The sequence below is a fragment of the Saccostrea echinata genome, unplaced genomic scaffold (genome assembly GCF_033153115.1).
Source record: "Saccostrea echinata isolate AGI-Se365-2 ecotype Australia unplaced genomic scaffold, CSIRO_AGI_Sech_v1 ptg000002l, whole genome shotgun sequence".
Lineage (NCBI taxonomy): Eukaryota > Metazoa > Mollusca > Bivalvia > Ostreida > Ostreidae > Saccostrea > Saccostrea echinata.
Genome location: NW_026889751.1, coordinates 1,330,498 through 1,349,086, shown reverse-complemented (window position 1 = coordinate 1,349,086; position 18,589 = coordinate 1,330,498). Strand labels below are relative to the sequence as shown.

At 33.5% G+C, this 18,589-nt stretch overlaps 1 protein-coding gene across 13 annotated transcripts in view; it reads left to right on the top strand.

Annotated features, from left to right (window-relative positions):
- The window catches only part of LOC133204719 (rap guanine nucleotide exchange factor 2-like), a 50,882-nt gene that overhangs the window by 31,361 nt on the left and 932 nt on the right, over positions 1-18,589 (top strand). For 5 of the 13 annotated variants that reach the window (XM_061340460.1, XM_061340515.1, XM_061340522.1 and 2 more), the window contains 26 exons: positions 425-562; positions 1,548-1,763; positions 3,468-3,566; positions 3,714-3,904; positions 4,387-4,504; positions 4,631-4,735; positions 5,207-5,371; positions 5,934-6,041; positions 6,182-6,214; positions 7,364-7,567; positions 8,220-8,328; positions 8,533-8,761; positions 8,930-9,155; positions 9,282-9,346; positions 9,510-9,617; positions 12,826-13,084; positions 13,304-13,403; positions 13,550-13,677; positions 13,826-13,909; positions 14,235-14,381; positions 14,554-14,794; positions 14,918-15,010; positions 15,411-15,659; positions 16,038-16,289; positions 17,003-17,101; positions 17,892-18,083. In XM_061340460.1, the coding sequence (XP_061196444.1) occupies positions 425-562; positions 1,548-1,763; positions 3,468-3,566; positions 3,714-3,904; positions 4,387-4,504; positions 4,631-4,735; positions 5,207-5,371; positions 5,934-6,041; positions 6,182-6,214; positions 7,364-7,567; positions 8,220-8,328; positions 8,533-8,761; positions 8,930-9,155; positions 9,282-9,346; positions 9,510-9,617; positions 12,826-13,084; positions 13,304-13,403; positions 13,550-13,677; positions 13,826-13,909; positions 14,235-14,381; positions 14,554-14,794; positions 14,918-15,010; positions 15,411-15,659; positions 16,038-16,289; positions 17,003-17,101; positions 17,892-18,083 (3,958 nt within the window). The remainder of the gene's footprint in view (positions 1-424; positions 563-1,547; positions 1,764-3,467; positions 3,567-3,713; positions 3,905-4,386; positions 4,505-4,630; positions 4,736-5,206; positions 5,372-5,933; positions 6,042-6,181; positions 6,215-7,363; positions 7,568-8,219; positions 8,329-8,532; positions 8,762-8,929; positions 9,156-9,281; positions 9,347-9,509; positions 9,618-12,825; positions 13,085-13,303; positions 13,404-13,549; positions 13,678-13,825; positions 13,910-14,234; positions 14,382-14,553; positions 14,795-14,917; positions 15,011-15,410; positions 15,660-16,037; positions 16,290-17,002; positions 17,102-17,891; positions 18,084-18,589) is intronic. The other 8 variants (XM_061340481.1, XM_061340544.1, XM_061340466.1 and 5 more) reach the window with 7 other exon arrangements.

Here is an 18,589-nt window from a genome sequence, read left to right as displayed (position 1 = left end):
CACAGTTTTGTGAAAAAGGATATGGATGATACAGCGTGACTATGTGTGGTGGTATTAATTCATAGCTGCAAAATATGATGGAGTGATACTTACCACCCGTACGTCCAGTAGAGACTTCTACGTCCAGTTATATTTTGGGAAGCATTGGAATTTATTTTAAACTTGGGATTTTATATGTATAGTTCAGACACGAACATGGGAAACAGATTGCTGACTCAATTTCCTCTCGCACATTTCTCTCATTGTTAATCTCCATAGGACACAGAGAGAGTGTGACTGGATGGTGTAGTTAAAAGGTTTCACTGTGGATTCTGTTTTGTGGTGATTTGTGAATGGATATATTATTCATGGAATAATTTATTATTTCAAAAAGTGAAAAATGTTGTGGAAACTGTGTGATAAATGTGTGTCTCTGTTTTTGTAGATCGATTATCCTGATGTCCAGATTATGAAAAACAGCCGTAGTGGACAATGTAACAATGTCAACATCAATCGAATGTTTGATTTAGAACAAGAAGAATCCAAGTTACGAAAAATGCACTGTGATACAGCAGTGGAACAGGTATAAGTGTGATAAACTACACACAAAAATAAGTCAACTCAGCAGTTGTGTAGACAGAATTTATTATTGCACTTTATATCTAAAAGTTTGTAAAGTCCTCAAGTGCTACAATTCAGATTGATCGTTTCACCGTGTAAATGTTTGTATGAAGGAATGTACATGCTGATAAATGAAATGATTAAAACCAGTGAAGAAAATTGGAAACTTGGGATTTTCTGCTGAGTTAATTATATGTAGATTTAGTGGAAAAAATACATTTGTAAGAGTTCATAAAAGAAAAATTTCTAACTAATAAACTGAGGCTTGAAAATATACGTTGATAGAACATAGTCACTGAAAATCACATTGGAATAAAACAAAGTCAATGTAAATCACACTGGAATAGAACACAGTCAATGTAAATCAAATTGGAATAGGAAGTGAAGGGTAACTCAATACTTCATGTTTCTAATAATATATCTATGTTGAAAGAAGGAACATTTTATATAGAGCATTTGAATCCAAGCCAAGAATAATTTTTAAATTGAGCAAGGAAGACCTGTGTAATCTCTGAAATATTCCAAGCCAGTTAGTCTGTTTTCTTATTGGAGAAGCATATGTTTTATAGCTCCATTCCATGAGAATATCTTACAGTTATTTATTACTCATCTACACCCAAAATCTGCAGTTCTAGATTGATATATTAAAAAAAGTATTTTCCACAAATCAGCAAGGTTACATAAATGCACACTTTACCTAGTAATGGTAATATTTTATAAAAAATTAAGTTTTGTACTTTACCCTTTTACTACAAATTAAAATCAGGAAAATCATTTTAGCATAGAAGGTACAAGTTTCCAATTTGTTCTGTATTATTTTTTGTAGTAGAAGTGAAATATTCTCTGTAGTTCTGTAATAATAAAAACAAAATTCTTATTTTTTGGTCAATTAGGCTGCATATCGCATCAATCTTTGATAAATCCTTGCAATTCATTTGTCCTTGTAGCCTCCACCAGAATTCAAAAATGAAATGGTATACTCACGTAATGAAATACAAATAAAAAGAAGTTCTCGAGCGAGTGATACTTCCAGTGCATACTCCGGGTCAGACATGATGCAGTCGTCCATTGATGACCAGGAAAATCCAGATATGGACCTAACAGGGATGCCGGAGGGTTATGTCGACTCTGACGATGATGAGGACAAATTGTCTAACACTGAGGTATATTGAAGTAAACATTGGTAGTGACATGATATACAATAGTTACTAAGGTAAACAAAAGCAGACTCTGCAGATTAATAGCAGTTGTATATAACACATGGACTATGTTGGTGTTATATTTGAATGCCATTATAGTAGGAGGTATATTTATTATGTTGAGCATCAGATCATTAGACAGATGAAAGGATGCCTTAAGGTCAAGATCTAGTAAATGAAAAGTGCCTACAGATTTCTCAAATTTGAGAAATAAATTCCTTTAATGATGCTTTATAACTATAGCATGGTCAAATAAGGTGTATCGGGGCATAATTTGTAGATAAACAAGACGAAAAATCATATTTTAAACTGTCATTTTCAATGAAAATTCAAGGAAATCAGACACGAATATGGGAGTTTTTTCCATATCAGACAAATAAAAGGTATCCAGATTGCCTACAGTCTCTCAGAAAACGGTAATTTGCATGTTTTTAGTCTCTTCTTTAAAATCAAATCAAATTGAATACAGGTATCGGGATTAATTTTTACATGATTTCAAATTGAATTCCATGAAAGTAATTTATTTTCTACATAATTCTATTAGAGCCGTAAAGTACGGGAAAAATAAAGTTAAAATTGATTATGACGTCATAATGGATCTAGCACAAAAAAGACAGTCTAAAGTCATTTACTAGATCTTGACCTTAACTGACAGCAAATCTTGAAGATTTAGAGGATCTTTATAACATCCAAATTTAATATCTTTTTGTGATCACAAGACAGACATTGCAATTGAATAGAAAATTACATATTTTATGTCTTTAAAAAGCACAACTTTTGTCAGCAATCCTGACCAGGAAATCAGGTCAGATTAACAATTAATACAGAGTAATAAGTTACTATTCTATTGTTAACTTAAAGTATTGTTGACATAATGTTTGTGTCATGTAGAAGCTTGTTACCTCATGACAAATTTAGAGCACAGATAACTGATTATGTAAAACTCAGTGATCAGAGAAGTGATAAACTGACTGAGCATTCTGGGAAGTTTCCAAATAGTGCAAAGTTTAATTTCCATAAATTACAGGAAAGTGGGCTCCAATTCAATGAAGTCTTTCCAGGAAACACACACTTGTTTTATAGTACTTTTTCTGCATCATTTTATGATGCATACTGTGACTATATTTGATTTGCTTTGTGCATTATAAAGTACTTGAAGTATGCTCTGAAAAAAGCATGAAATGACGAATAGATAAATGCAGTTCACAATAAGCCTGTATGAGCAATATGATTACTTTTGCATCCACCCACCTGATTTTAACTTTTATTAAGTAGTTGTATTACATAGTATTAACTTCCTTCTACATGGGTAAGGAACAAAAGTGAGTCCTTGTATAAAATCTGCTAGGCACTTGAGCCCTCTAAATCTGAATATTTATCATATGCACCAATTACTTTTTATGTGATTTAACAGAATCTGCAGTATGAATAAATGACATGAAACCTCTGAACAAATGATTCAGAAGTAGGAAAAGGCAAAATTATCATAAAAAACATGTTTTTATGTCTTAAGTGATGATTTCCTTATGAGAAACAGCAGTGTTTTATGATTGATTGATTGATTGATTATTGATGGTATGTTTGATTATTGATTGATTGATTGAATATTGATGGTATGATTGATTATTGATGGTATGATTGATTGATTATATTGATGGTATGTTTCAGTCTATACGAGATTCAGTACAGGAATGTCTACAGAAAGAGCCAAAAGACAGAACAGAGGATGACATTGAGATACTTCTGGAATTCATACAGCACTTTAGGGTAGGGGGCTTATTTTATGGAAATTCAAGTCTTGGAAAAGATTTTAATCTTTTTTATTTATTAAAAAAAGAAAATTAAACAAACTAACTGAGAATGTTGGAAATACCTATTACCTAGATGTATTTAGTTGAATGAAACTATTTTTAGGCCTTTGCCAATTTGACACAACCTATCCGGCGTGAGTTGTGTGCGGTGATGGTGTTTGCCGTGATTGAGAAGAGAGGTACGGTTGTGATGAGGGACGGGGAGGAGCTGGACTCCTGGTCCGTCATTCTGAATGGTCAAGTGGAGATAATTCACTCAGATGGGTCAGCAGAATTCCTGCAGATGGGAGACAGGTGAGATAAGATGTCAAAAATAAGATATCAAAGGTCAATCCAACATTTTTTTTGCTGAATCCATTTCATAGTTACTGGTTTGTTTTACTGAGTAAAAGATGTACTGTTTACTAGGAAATTTTTCTGTTCCTTTGTCTCAATCTGGCTCATACTTCACCGACACTTTCCTCTAGATAAAGAGTTTACAGTAACTTTGCACCAAAATTTAGGTCATTGGTTAACGTCAAAACAGGCCTATGTGTAAAATCCTTGTCTGGAGTATATTTTCTTTCTTTTTGGCCCACTCTGGCTCATACTTCACCGACAGAGTACCCTTTGGTTAAAAATCTGTAGTGACCTTGATCTAGTTAAAAGAAGAAGGTCATTACAGGATTCTGTGTCAATTTCTTGTCCAGAGCATATTTCTGTCCATGTGGCCCAATATGTCTAAAGATTCACGTGTTAAGTGAAATTGAAATCTTGATTTTTATATTTTTTCTCAGCTTTGGGATTTCCCCAACCCTAGACAAGATGTACCACAAGGGAGAGATGCGGACATTGTTAGATGACTGTCAATTTGTCTGTATAGCTCAAGATGATTACCACAGGATCCTAGACAAGGTAAGCTCAGAAAAGATACTATCTCCACTAGTTTCCAGTTTCTAGTTTTTCATACGAGAGAAAAATTGATTTCTCTTTATGCAGCTTGTAGAATTGAGAAATGTGCATGTAATTGAAATATAACAGGGCAAAGAGAACACAGAGAAGCATGTTGAAGAAGGTCAGGTTGTGATGGTGACAGAACATAGGATATTTGACGGAGGAAACCGAAAAGGACAAATTGTCATCAGAGTAAGTGAAAGAAGAAAAAAGAAATCTCGATGATGCACTTAAAGGGAAGACCACAGAAATATATATCATACTCATGAGCATTATGTTTTTGTTATAGAAATTTGAAACCTACATGTATTATATGCTTTCTAATTGACTCTTTGGTATATTTGAAGTAGATGAACAGTGTTTCATAACTAAATTTAAAGATGAACTTTGTTTATCAAGACGTTGTTTATGTTATCTCAAATGACAAAGATTTTTCTGTGTTTTGTGTAAATAGGGCATATTCTTTATTTTTACACACCATGTACTCAGTACATCTTGATCAATGTCATAACATATTTACAGTTCACTCATAATATATAAAATATATTACATGTACTTGAAGATCATTGTTAACTTTCATTTAAGTCATTGTCATTTTAACAGTCAATCAGTACATTTTATATAAAGAATATTCTATAGATGTATTATGGTGAATCATTGTAGGGCACACCTGACCATCTAACACAACATTTAGTGCAGGAGCACTCAGCAGTTGATCCTTCCTATGTAGAAGATTTCCTACTTTGCTTTCGTGTCTTCATAAAAGATCATATGGACTTGGCAAACAAATTACAGAACTGGTTTGAGACACCAAGTTACAGGAATAAGGTCAGTAATGGGAGAAATTCCCTCTCTGATTTCAGGATTACTATAGCACCAAAAAGCTTGATAAATTCTATGTTCTATTGTTCTATAGGAAAAACATGTATTCAGTTTGTGCTCAAGTCTTGATATTAAATTTACAAAATATACACATATTATTTAAATAGTTTAATATGTGTGATATATTGATCCAATAAAAAGAAAGAAAGAAAGAAAAAGCATAAATACATGTATTCAAGCCACATATATTTGATTCTGAATGAAAAATGAACATAGTATATAGGAGGAAAATGCCTACTGTGGAATCATTTAAATTCGTGGGGGTCAATGTTCGTGGGCAAGCAAAATTTTATTGGTTCGTGGGGATGTAATTTCGTGGGCAGCTCGTTTATTTGGTAGATTTAATTAATCAGTACTTTGACAAAAAGAATTGTTCGTGGGGATGTAAATTTGTGGGTAAGTGTGACCCACGAAATCCACGAACATTAATCCCCAACGAACAATGATGATTCCACAGTATTCTATGGTATTTGCCATGACTTGTAATATGGAAGGCTGTGTTCTGTAGGTGACGAGGGTTGTTCTACTGTGGGTCAATAATCACTTTGTGGACTTTGAGACAGATGCTCCCCTCTGTGAGTTCCTGGAAAACTTTGAAGGCCTTCTAGAACGAGAAGTAAGTAACAACTAGAACACTGCCGCTATATGCAGAGAGGCAGCAGCTCTTTATACCTATTTATAGATTCTAGATATTGATGGAATTGTAAAGATTTTTTAAAGTTAGATGGTAGTTTTTACTCAAGTTATTTGTTGTAGCTCAGCATTGAAACAAGTAGAAAGATTAAAGCGGTGTGTATAGGCCTGAATTGATCTTTTTCATTCTCCTTGTTCAATGCATGATGTTTTTTTTTGTTTCTGTAAATTTCTTTTTTTTTCCAGTGTGGTTATTATTACATATGAAATGAAAACAATTATACTGGTTAACACAGAGAGAAGCTGAAACAAGTTCTATAATAAGAAATTATATAAAGGTTCTATTGCTTAAAAAATTGCTTTTGACAATTAAACACATTCTGTAGCTTATTAAAACTAAGATAAAAAACTTCTCTTATTTCTGCATTAGTATAACCAGCAAAAAAAAATTGACTAAGCTTTGCTGGAATTAATTAGTTTTATTTGAAAAGCATTTTTTGTCCTAGATTTTAAAAGTTGTTCACAATCGGAATATCTGACATTTCAACTGTTTCAGCTGTGTCTCCATTTTCTTGCATTGTACGCAAGAACAAATTCTCTGCAGGTGTTTTATGCACTTTACGTCTTTTAAGAGAAAGATGTTAGTAGTGTATGAGCATTCTCTGATAATAGAAGATAAGATCTGTGAAGCATTATATTCTAAAACAACTGTTACATTACTGCTTGATAAGAGCACTTGATATTAATCAGATTCCAACAACAAAAATGCATGCATGATGTACCTTGTACATAAATATGCTAGTGTCAGATATAATTCAACATTTATTGAAAAATATTACACTGCACCAACATCTGTCAGAAATATTTTAATTTGTTTTATTCAGCTATTATTCAGGAATACAAGACTTAGTAATGATAGCATTTCGAAACAAAGAAATATAGAGTTTTTTTTTATTTTTTTTTTTTTTATATAGTTACTGACTTTTAATCAACAATTTCTAACCATATGTAAATATTGATACATTAATGTTTAATTATGCATTGGGTTAGTAGAGATATTCAGTGGTTTATAAAATATGGTGGAGTTTTCTTGTATAAACAAATGTGAAGCACAGACAACATCATTTGTCGTATTATCATCATCACCTGTTAGAAAACAAAACTGTATGTCAGTCATTCAGAATCATTTAATATCAGATCATTTCTTGGACTTAATCAGAATGATGAAATCTTGGCATGAGTTATCTGTGCTTTGGTGTTTCTCTTCTGATATGTTCACTTAACCCTTTCTATATCCACTAACAGGAAATGTTTGGTCAGCTGAGGCTATTGAACATAGCTTGTGCTGCCAAAGCCCGATCCAGAACTATCACATTAACCAGAGCTACGAGAGAGGAGGTGTTACACTTTTCTGTCCTCGGGGGACAGGAAAGGGGCTTTGGTATTTTTATTTCCAAAGTAGAAAAGGGCTCCAAAGCTTATGAGGCTGGCCTCAAAAGGGGAGACCAGGTAATCTATTCTGAAGGTTCTGTCAAGCTTGGCTTCTTACAGAAGGGATTCTCTACAACTAAATCTGAAGGGATTATTCTGATATGTGTCAGACAGAGGTTGTAACATTCATGTACGTGTAGTCCGTGTATCATGTGAATTGGCCATAAAAAGATCTCGTATTATTTAAAAAGATTTATTCAGAATTTGACATACATGTACAAGTATTAGCATTTGTAATGATTTTATAACGGATTGGTAAAAATGCAAATATTGGCCTTTTTTTAAGGATATAATTCTACTCTGGTATACAGCTATTTGTTTATTATGCTTTTAGAAGCCAAGCTTGATTACCTGTTCAGAATTGGGGCTTTTTTACTTTTCTTGTCTTCATTCAAACTAAGAAAATTTAATCACTATAAAGCATTTAGTAACAACTAAATATGAAGAGTCCCTGATTTATGTCATTCATTAATATTCATTTCATATGCATTTCATTAATTGCAATATCAGATCCCATGTACAATATTTATCTGGAAGACTTATTTATCACCTAATTGTATTCTAATTCACCGCATTACACCCCCTTATATATTTCTTTCCACAGCAGCCCTCCAGCATCAGGCATATATGTTTACATGAATATACAAATTTCATTTTTTGATTGCTACAGATTTTAGAAGTAAATGGCGCCAGTCTGAATAATGTCTCCCACAACCGTGCACTGGAGTTACTAAGGGGAACAACTCATCTCTCTCTCAATGTCAAGTGTAATCTCCTGGGTATGTCCCTGTTTATAAATGTAATTTATCATGAATATATTTATAAAGGTAATGTGTTTGTACTAATGTATTACTGCTGGGAAATTGGAGGATATTGTCTTCAAGTAAGGACAAAAATGGTGCCCATTCTTCATACTTTATTGTTTGACTTTGAATCTGACTTTATGCTTAAAATTATATCACTATTTTCATCTCTGATATTAGACTTTAAGGAGCTGTTAGAAGTCCCGGACAAGAGACAAAGTAAGGAAGATACGCCGGCGCTAAGTAAACGGTCCTCCACAGGGGACCTAGAGTCCAAGACCCCAAAGAGTGAGAAGAAGGAGAAAAGGGACAAGAAAAAGTTCTACACACTCGGCAAACATAATGTGTTCAATTACATAGGAGGGAAAATTCTGTCAAAAATGCCTTCCTCAACTAGTCTGGTAACTAAGTAAGTATCAGTTAGGATACTTTTAGTCATTGTATTTAAGTATTGTAGAAGGAAATGAAATGTTTAGATTTTAAGTAGGGTGTATTTTTCTGTTTCATTAAAAACTTGTCCCTTCCTTCCCAATATCATACTGAAATATGTATTGAGATTTGTGTTATAATTTAACAGTGAAAACCTGAATAGGTCAGATGAGAGTCTGTACAAGGGTTCATCTCGAAGTCGGTTGCCGTCCGTTAACTCTTTGTCCACTCTCGGTCTTCAATCACAACCTCTCAGTGCCAGTAACCCTGACCTTTCTGCACTCTCAGTGGAGGAGAATGTTAAGGAATACCCTGACATGGTTGTCAAGGTGTACAAAGCGGACCAAACTTTTAAATTTTTGGCCATCACTAAGGTACTTAAATAACCTTTAAACTGTAGCTTTGAAACATAAACAAGAAGACTAAGTTTTCAGAGGGAAAGCTGTGTAATATTTAGGGAGGTGTTTACAAATCTTTCTGATGCTTGAAATTTTTTCCAGGACACTAATGCAAGACAGGTAGTTTTGCAAGCACTGCAGGAGTTTGGAATTACAGAACCAAGCAGGTATTGAAAATAAGTTGATGTCCATAATATGCTAAACTCTATATAATGTGTATACATCTTGTGTGTAAGTGATTCAAAGTAAAATTGTTCAGTAAATATATATAGCAAATTCAGTGGTTCTTATATGAATATATTAATGTAGCAAACTGTTTTATACCTTTAGCAATTATTCCCTCTGTGAGGTGACAGTAGAGAACGAGAACTTGGTCAAACAGAAGCGATTGCCAGACTCCATGGCTAATCTTCCAGACAGGGCCAACTTAAATGGAAGGTAACCAGCCGCCTTTACTAACCAGTATATACAATATTCATAGCTAGCTTTCTGTGTAGACAAGAAAACATTGTGGGTACTTGTATTATTTTATGTAGTTATCAGTTTCTATGACCACAGTCCCCCCTTTTATTTGGATTGCTTTTTACATTTTGAAGTTTTAACACAAGTGACTAATTTTTTGTTGCTTCACGCAGGGTATTTTGTTTTATAAGTGAACTAAAAGTTAGTGTAGTTTTAAGTAAATATACCATCTGTTAGTTGGAGTTTGCTACAAGAGAAAGAAAGTTTTTTTATTAATTTGCGTTTTATGTTAACATTGTGTTAGGGCTGCTCAGTAATATCAATTTTCCGGTATATTGCGATTCATTAACAAAAAAATCTTATATTGCAATATGTTTTTCAAGTACCAATATACCGGCAAACTGCTTAAGCTTTAGATTTCTTAAGTAAAATATGAAATTTGATATGTCAAGAAATGTTTTCAATCATTCCAAACAGTACCAAATGGTAAGGTTGCTGTTTCATGGTTGCATTTCATTCCAAAACTGTAGTGAAATCAACAAATTTTTTTTTTGCAACAATGTATTTTGTAATAGTTTTACACATGTTGCTTAGAGATGGAGGTTAAATAAGAAAAAGAGCATTTTAACTGTCATTGAAAATATTGCAATACATATCGCAATACAGTTAAAAATATCACAATATATCGCAGTACGAAATTCCCAGCCGATACCCAGCCCTACATTGTGTTGATGGTATTAAAATTAGTAATGCATTATAACAAAAATTTATAGTGTTAGATAGAATTAGTCAGTTCTAACCATTTAAGCTAGATTAGATCCCTTCTTTTTCTGACTTTCTATATAAGCATGCAGTCGGGCCCCTCATAATCCAGTGTCATCATTTGGTAGATGAATAACATTTTTAAATACAGATATTTTATAGTTTTGCATGGTGTAGAAGTTTTCTTTTCTTTTTTTCAATATTTTTTTTTTATTATACCACCTTTATTATCTTTTATATGGTAAATGATATCCAAGATTGATGCATGTAATGTTAAATATATGTGAGAAGTTTATGATTGTCATGGTTACAGATACGATGATAGATAACTTGTTCTTTGTATTATTCCTATATTTCCATTGTATATATGATGTGTCATCTATTTTACCTGACTTTGTAAGTAACTCCAGTAAACCCCTGGTTTGCCTGTGCACTTTTTCTTTTCAAATGTTGTCAAAATTTGGTGTTAACGTACTTGGATTGTAGATTTTCCTCCACCAGTTGTGGTATTGTCTTTGTGTATTTGATAGTCACCAATGCTAAACACTAAACAACTATATGAACATATATAAATGCATATGTTAACCGTTATACATTTATTGAACAACTTCTTATCTATTTGGGAGGGCAACAAAAGTAATTCATCCTGTAAAAAGTTTGCTTCTTAATTATCAGCTTACTTAAGAATTATCACTGTATTGATGGAAAAAGATAATATGCATTTATTAATACACATAAATTCAGCTCTAAGGTACATGTTTGTTTAATAGAATTGTTACAAGTACTGAGCTCAGAAATTTTTTTCAAAATTAAACCAAATAAAGGAATTTTCAAAAATTTTAAGATAGAGGTAGAGAGCTCAGGAGAGAGAAAAAAAAGAAGAAAAATGAAATAAAGGAATATTACAAATACCACAAAGGGATGGGAAATTGATATATGAATACTAATTATGGAATGGTTACTAGCATGTCAAGAGGTCAGGGGTCAGGGTCAAGGTTGTGTAGAACTCACTTGGGATTAATGTGGGCCTGGCTTACCCTATGCAATGACTTTAACGCAACTCTCTAACCATGTATGCCTTGGCTTTGCTTGCTAATAATACATATTATTTCTCACTCTGCTCTTACATGTATTACTGTATATACTCAACCATAAATATTGATCAATAAATTTAGCTGAAATTTTTTAAATTAAAAAAAAAAATACTTGGTAAAATTTGCTTTTGATCTGACTGTAAGTCAGTACATATTTTTGCAAGTGTTGAGCAGCAGGTTTCATCAGAAAAATCTTGTTTTGCAATTATGAAATTGCTACAAAAATGTCTAATTTTTTAGTTGTAAATTGTCTTTCCATGGTATGTTTTCATACAGTCTGTATTGCATTTGAATCCTTTATTATCATTATGATAATAAACTTTAAGTTCCATTCATTACATTATAATACATCAAATTGTAAGTACATGTAGCTGGTTCTGCTCCATTTGCTTTGATTTCCTAATTTTTCAAATACATGTAATATAAACACTAGTTTGTGTGATTCTTATTATTTTTGAGACTCAAATACAAGTAAATAATGCCTGTAAATTGGTCTTTTGGAACATTTTTGACTCTAAAAAATCCAGCCCATAGTCTTTGTGTATATACAGTATCTTTGACAATTTCAGATGTCAGTATCCGCTGTTACCATAGCGTTACACTTTGATTGTAATATTCAGTGCATGTAAAATTTACAGTATAGAATGCTTGAAACTCTTCTTCTAAATTATAAACTTTTTATTGATGACAATTTTTAAAAGTTATTGTGCATAGCTTACAAAATAATGATTAATGATAAAACTGGCACTTAGGCTGTAGATACAGAGTGAGTATTGCAGTGTGTAGTTGGATGATCTTGTTGTGAATGACCTTGTTTATTTTCCCTGCAGTGAGTGTAGATTCCCTGTGTGCCAAAAATCTTAGTAACCTTTGTCACTGTTGTCATAGATTCTGAGATTTTTTGTTCTTGCAGATGCTTTTAGACGACATTTATTTAAATTCAACCTAATCAAAGAAGAGAATGATTTTACTAATTTTAAAAAAATGGGAAAAAAAACTATACACAGTTGTTAGTTGATGTCAGTATTTACTCAAGAACCTGCAGACCAGATCACATATTTAAAACCAAAATTAGTTTCTCCAAAAAAAAAAATGATAGTATGTCAGATAATGCAGAGATAGACATATGTGAAGTATGCCTTTGTTGGACTGCAGAATTCCTTGTAATCCTGATACTGTGACTGGTCAGTTGGTCCTAGCTGGGCTGTGTAGTGACTTGACATGCACTAACCATTTTGTTACTAACCCAGTATTTTGACAACATTCGTGCCAGGTCTCGGTGGTCCAGGGGTTTAATTATCTTGTTTGTTTTTTGACCACTCACCCAGGCGTACTGTTCCATGTGTACTCAGGTATTACCTTAAGAACAATATGAACACGGAGACGCTGGTACCAGACGAGTTACGTGGAGAACTGATAAAGGAGGCACAGATAAGTCTGCTTCAGCTCCACACCACTGAGGTGGCATCACAGCTCACCCTGGACGACTTCAAGGTCTTTAAGAGTATAGAACCTACAGAGTACATCGACAACTTGTTTGGTCTTAAGTCTAAGTATGGTACACCTAATCTACAGAAATTTACAGAGGTTAGTATTACCATCATTAGGTCATCAGTTATTTCTTATCATTTAAGTCCTGAACATAAAAAAAATAAAGGCTTTATGGTATGCATACAGTATGTGTATCTAGTTTTTACCTTTGATTATCCATAAGAAATGTAATCGCATTCATAGTTCCTATACTTCCAGTCACCTAAATATTGTACAGATATGTTTTAGGTGTACACACACTGTTTCTTGTTCTAGCTTATCAATAAGGAGATGTACTGGGTAGTCACTGAAGTATGTGGAGAACTCAATGTTGTCAAGAGAATGAGAATGATAAAACAGTTCATCAAAATAGCAAGTAAGATTAGTTAGCACAGTTGCTTGATCAAAACGAGAGCTCTACTTTAAGTTTTAATTAAGTGTAAAGAATTGTTTTGAACCAAAAATAATTGAAAATTTAAAAATAAAAAGATTAACAAAATTCTTTTGTTGTTTTTATTTCAGAACACTGTAAAGACTGCAAGAATTTTAATTCCATGTTTTCAATATTAAGTGGCCTTGATAAAATATATGTCTCAAGATTACGCAACACCTGGGAGAAATTACCCAGCAAATATGTAAAGATGTATGAGGTAGGTAAACTGTTAAATAATAACATACTGTTATCTGTAGGTACATTTTTAATACTATTTTTAACCACTGTGTTCTGTTTAAATGCTTAATTTTAGAAGAATTCTGGTAAAATTTACATTATTTGAATTTTCTTTTATTGTGTTTTAGGACTTAAAAGAATTGATTGACCCTTCAAAGAACATGTCCAAGTACAGAAGTTATGTCAGTAGTGACCATGTCCAGCCACCAATGGTAAGAGTGTGGCAAGGATCAGCTCATTATATCTGTTAATGAATTTGAATAATACATTTTAATTTTGTTTATTTTAACAATGTTTATCCTAGTATTTCAACGACTGATTTTCTGAAAAAGAGATTGAACAAACAAGCCTTATAGGTGTATTATGCGGAAAAAAGGAAATCACATTGATATGTAATATGAAAAAAAAATGGAATGTATATATCAGTATATGATCCTTACCTGGATGGCATATATGAACCATTTACAAATTTGACAAAATTCACAGATGACACTTTATAAAGGTTATAATTTTACTGGAAAAAAAATTCTTTTTTAGTTGCCATTATTTCCTATTGCAATGAAAGACCTAACTTTCCTGAAAGATGGCAATGATACAAAAGTGGATGGACTTATCAACTTTGAAAAATTCAGAATGATAGCCAAAGAAGTTCGCAACCTTTGCAATATGTGTTCAGCTAAATATGTAAGTTCATTCTCACTTGCCTACAGGTATTTAAATTACATGTAAATACATTGAATAATTTCTGCATTTTTGTTTTCTTGAATGTTGACAACAGATCTTTTTGAATCATGAAAAAGTTGTTTAGAAATTATATGTGACATCATCATTGCTGCATGAGTGTACTCTTTCCCAGGATGTAAATACAATGTTCCTTGGCACACAAAGTATGTATGAGAGTTCTTGGATAATGGGAATGGCAACCATGAAAAGAGGGAAGAATCGCCGAGGGTCTACCCTCCCCAATGCTAAGAAAATGTATGAGGAGGCCCAGATGGTGAGACGAGTTAAGTCTTACCTCAGTAACATGAAGGTCATCTATGACGAGGACAAACTACGAGAAATGTCCTACCAGTGTGAACCACCCGAGAACAAAGGTGTGTGAGAAGGGGGCTTATTCATATATTCTGTTTTAATGAATAAGCAAGCCACAGTGATTTCCATTCAAAGATTTTTCTTTTAGACTGAAAATGTAATAAAGTTAAATTTGATGCTTTCAGCAAAGAGAACTGAACATAATCCAAGTGTTCCTAATGTAAGCATTACAACTAAGGAAGAAAAAACTACTGCTGTACCAACAGGTCCAAAATTTGGTAAGAACAAGGTCTTTTATTCAGTCTCATACTATATGATCACAGAATTTTATATTTCTCTGTTATATCTTTTTTTTTTTTATTTATAATTCTGTCTAATTTTCTTTGTTTTTCTACTTTTCTCACTTTGATATGAAATTATAAAATTGTCTCCTACACTTGTAATGCATATTTAATTTAATGAATTGAATATGTCTGTCTAACTAAGTAATACATTTGGCTAGCTTGTTTTGTATCAATTCTTGTTACATTTTTAGCTTTTCCCCAGGTTTTCTTTGTTTGTCTATTGTATCGTTTAGTTTGTTATGTTCTCATTACAATAACGTCATCACTAACGCTTTCCCTATGCAATATAAAACTCTTCTGCATGAATCTTGAGGTGTATTTCTTTTGCCGTTAGGTGCTGAATCTCCACAGGCAATCCAGAAACTGATGGGATTGTCCGCGTCTGTTAAACCTCATAAATCACATTATCCCCTCCCCCCTGCTCCGTCAGGGGTAACCAGTCCGTCCCTTAGTTCAGGGCGACGACCACCCACATCGCCCCGTCATTCTGCGGCCTTAAGGTCCCATCCAGTTCACCTGTCACCCGAGAGTTCATCTGTCGTCAGTCTTAGTAATATAGCTTACCGCAGACCCAAACGTACGGGTAAGATAGCACCTTGTCCTTCTAATTCAGTTGTGTTAGAAAACAAAATGAGGTGGTGGAGTTTATTTTTGTTTTAACAATCATCATTTAGTTACCTTTTGTCTTGTTATTTCTTATGAATGCAGTATTTTTTATGTTACAAACCTTCCCTTTGTATTTTCTTTGCATGCTTCTCATTATAAGTTTGAACAACACTCTTACAGAAAACCACGATAGCCTGAAGTATGGAATATATGGCTGCTTTATTTAAATATACATGTATTTGTAACACTTGTAGTTTTTGGTTTGACCATTAGTATATGATATCAAATGATAATTGCCTAGTTTAAGCATTTGTACAAGCTTGAGCTTAAAAATAATTTTTTCCTAATTGTTTAGGGTCACAAACTTCCCAAACATCCTTGACGTCAAATGAGTCAAGTTCAACAGACAACACACAAACCAGCCATGGTTCTCATCCGCAGTATGCTCGGTTGTCCCATAATCAGCACGAATCACCAGATTCTGCCCGACACAGCATGATCTCTACCAGCTATGATACTCAAAGCACCAACTCAGTGGGGTCAAATAACAGCTCGTCCTCAACTCACTCACCGCCGCCACATTACCGACGCCATGGACCCCAAACTGGTCAGTATTAAGAGCTTAGTGGCTACTTGTAGCTTGGCATTTGTTATTATGGGGCTCACATAAAAGAAAATAATTTAAAAAAATAAACTCTAACAGGGGTTGCAAACTGCATGAGGTGCAATTCAAAGTCATATAGTATGTGGGATGGGATAATAATTGTTACATATTAAATTCTATGGCATGTATGAATGTGTGGAAAAAAAATAATGCTGAAGATAAGAACTTTAAAGAATATGGTCATTTGTCTTAAATTAAGAGCCTCTTTGGTCCAACAAGCACCTGTCTCCTATCAATGCAATGTCATGTAGTGTTCTCTGTTTACAAGTAGATTGTTTGATTTAAACCTGTTGTGTTAGAAAGCTGTGTGTTGGTGGTGGTGTATTTGTGTTCTTTCTCCTGACAATATCTATTTTGTTAATAAATGGTTTCATAAACAATATGAAAATTTGATAAATTAGTCATCTAGGAATGACCCTAAAAGCTTCAGTATATTAAAAAAAAAAAGAAAACTCATTTCAAAACCAGTAATTTTATTTGGGACATCTAATTCCAAATACTATACCTCTCAAACTCCAATGTATTTGTGTAGTGTATAGCACACTCTCTTGTTCCCCTCTTCCTCTGCTTGGCTACCAGATCTGCTACTGTGGCATAGTTTCTATGGCTGACTATGATCTCTGGCCCCTATGTTTGATGTATGTATTCTCTTGCAGCACCGCCCTTCCTTCATCAACATAGTACTCCACCTCTTCCCCAGGCTAGGGCGAGACCACCATTACCGCCCTATAATGTTGTCATGCAAAATTCACCAGGTGAGATAAGTGTGTCGTGTATTAATACCAGTGTTAATCACCGTGTATAACACATGCAATTCTAATTAGAAATTCATCCAGTTCATCCACAGAAATTATTTATTCTCATGTCCATTTCATCGGATGTGATATTGATTTAGATACCCCTTTAGCATAAATAGAGGAAATAGCATCCCTTGTAAGGAAAAGAAAAAGTGAACTGATGAGCCAGGTGTATCAATATCGCATGAGAACATCATGTCCATCCCACACTACATACCATAGTTCTGCACGTCATCTATGCTTGTATTAATCTAGGGCTGTTAGCTGCTATTTCTGTATTTTAACACATTAGTCCAACACTGGACCCAACTTTATCTTCTTGCAAAAGGTTTATGACATGGTAACACTTAGAAAAGGGTGGGGGATTTTTTCAAATTTCAGATAAAGTTGGGTTCTTAAAACTCTTGATTTTCTTGTCTGCTGTGTCTGAAATGCAGTAGTGTGTGATTGATTCTCTTTTTCTGTCTAAATATTTCAACTTTTTTCCTGAATGAAATTGATTTCTTATTACATGACAATGAAAATATTTCCTGAATGAAATTGATTTCATATTACATGACATTAAAAAAAAAATGAGAAAAAAACAACTCTCTGAAATAAATTGAAAAATTATTCTTTGATATGAATTATACTTTAGGCATGTATTCATATGATACTCTGAATTAAATATTCTTGCTTGTAAATACTCTTGTATGGAAATCTTGAATGCTCATACAAACGTCATTTATCCTTCTGCCTTCCTCGACAGCCTATAGCCACATTATCCATCAAACGTACACTAAAGTCCGCAGACCGCCCCTGCCTGACTACCAATCTGCTACCCACATGGCCCAACTAGCTCGCCAGAAGCAATATTGGCAGATGGACCGATCTCATTCACATGAAGGGGTTGTAGGATACTGCAATGGGCAGGCACCTTATTACCAAGTCTCAGATGATGGTAGGTTACCATTCCCATATTCCCCTCAAATCAGTGGATGCCAAAAGTGTGTCAGAACAAGGGAATCATCTTGTTTTATGGTTTCAACACAGCAAGAATTCACTGTTAGACAGTATGATAAGTTTAATTTTGGAAAATGAAATCATTTGTTAACAAACATTTTTGCTTGCCCCCCTTTGTTTTGGTAACATGTCTTACTATTCCGGTGTTGTTCTCCATGTTTTTGTTTGGACTAGTTTCCCTTTCGTCCTTTGTTAGCATGAATTGTTTTGAAGTTTCTTAAGAAAGTTGAAGAGTTATAATTTGATTCTAACATCAGCAACTCATACTTGTATCACTGTATTTAGAAAACATAATTCAAGTTTCACATCTGCTATATTATGTTACATAAACAATATCCCTGTTATATCAACCAGTATAATAAAATATGACATTATAGATCCTATATATATTTTATATTACATACAATGTACAATATATTGTATTACACTTTAATACTGAAATCC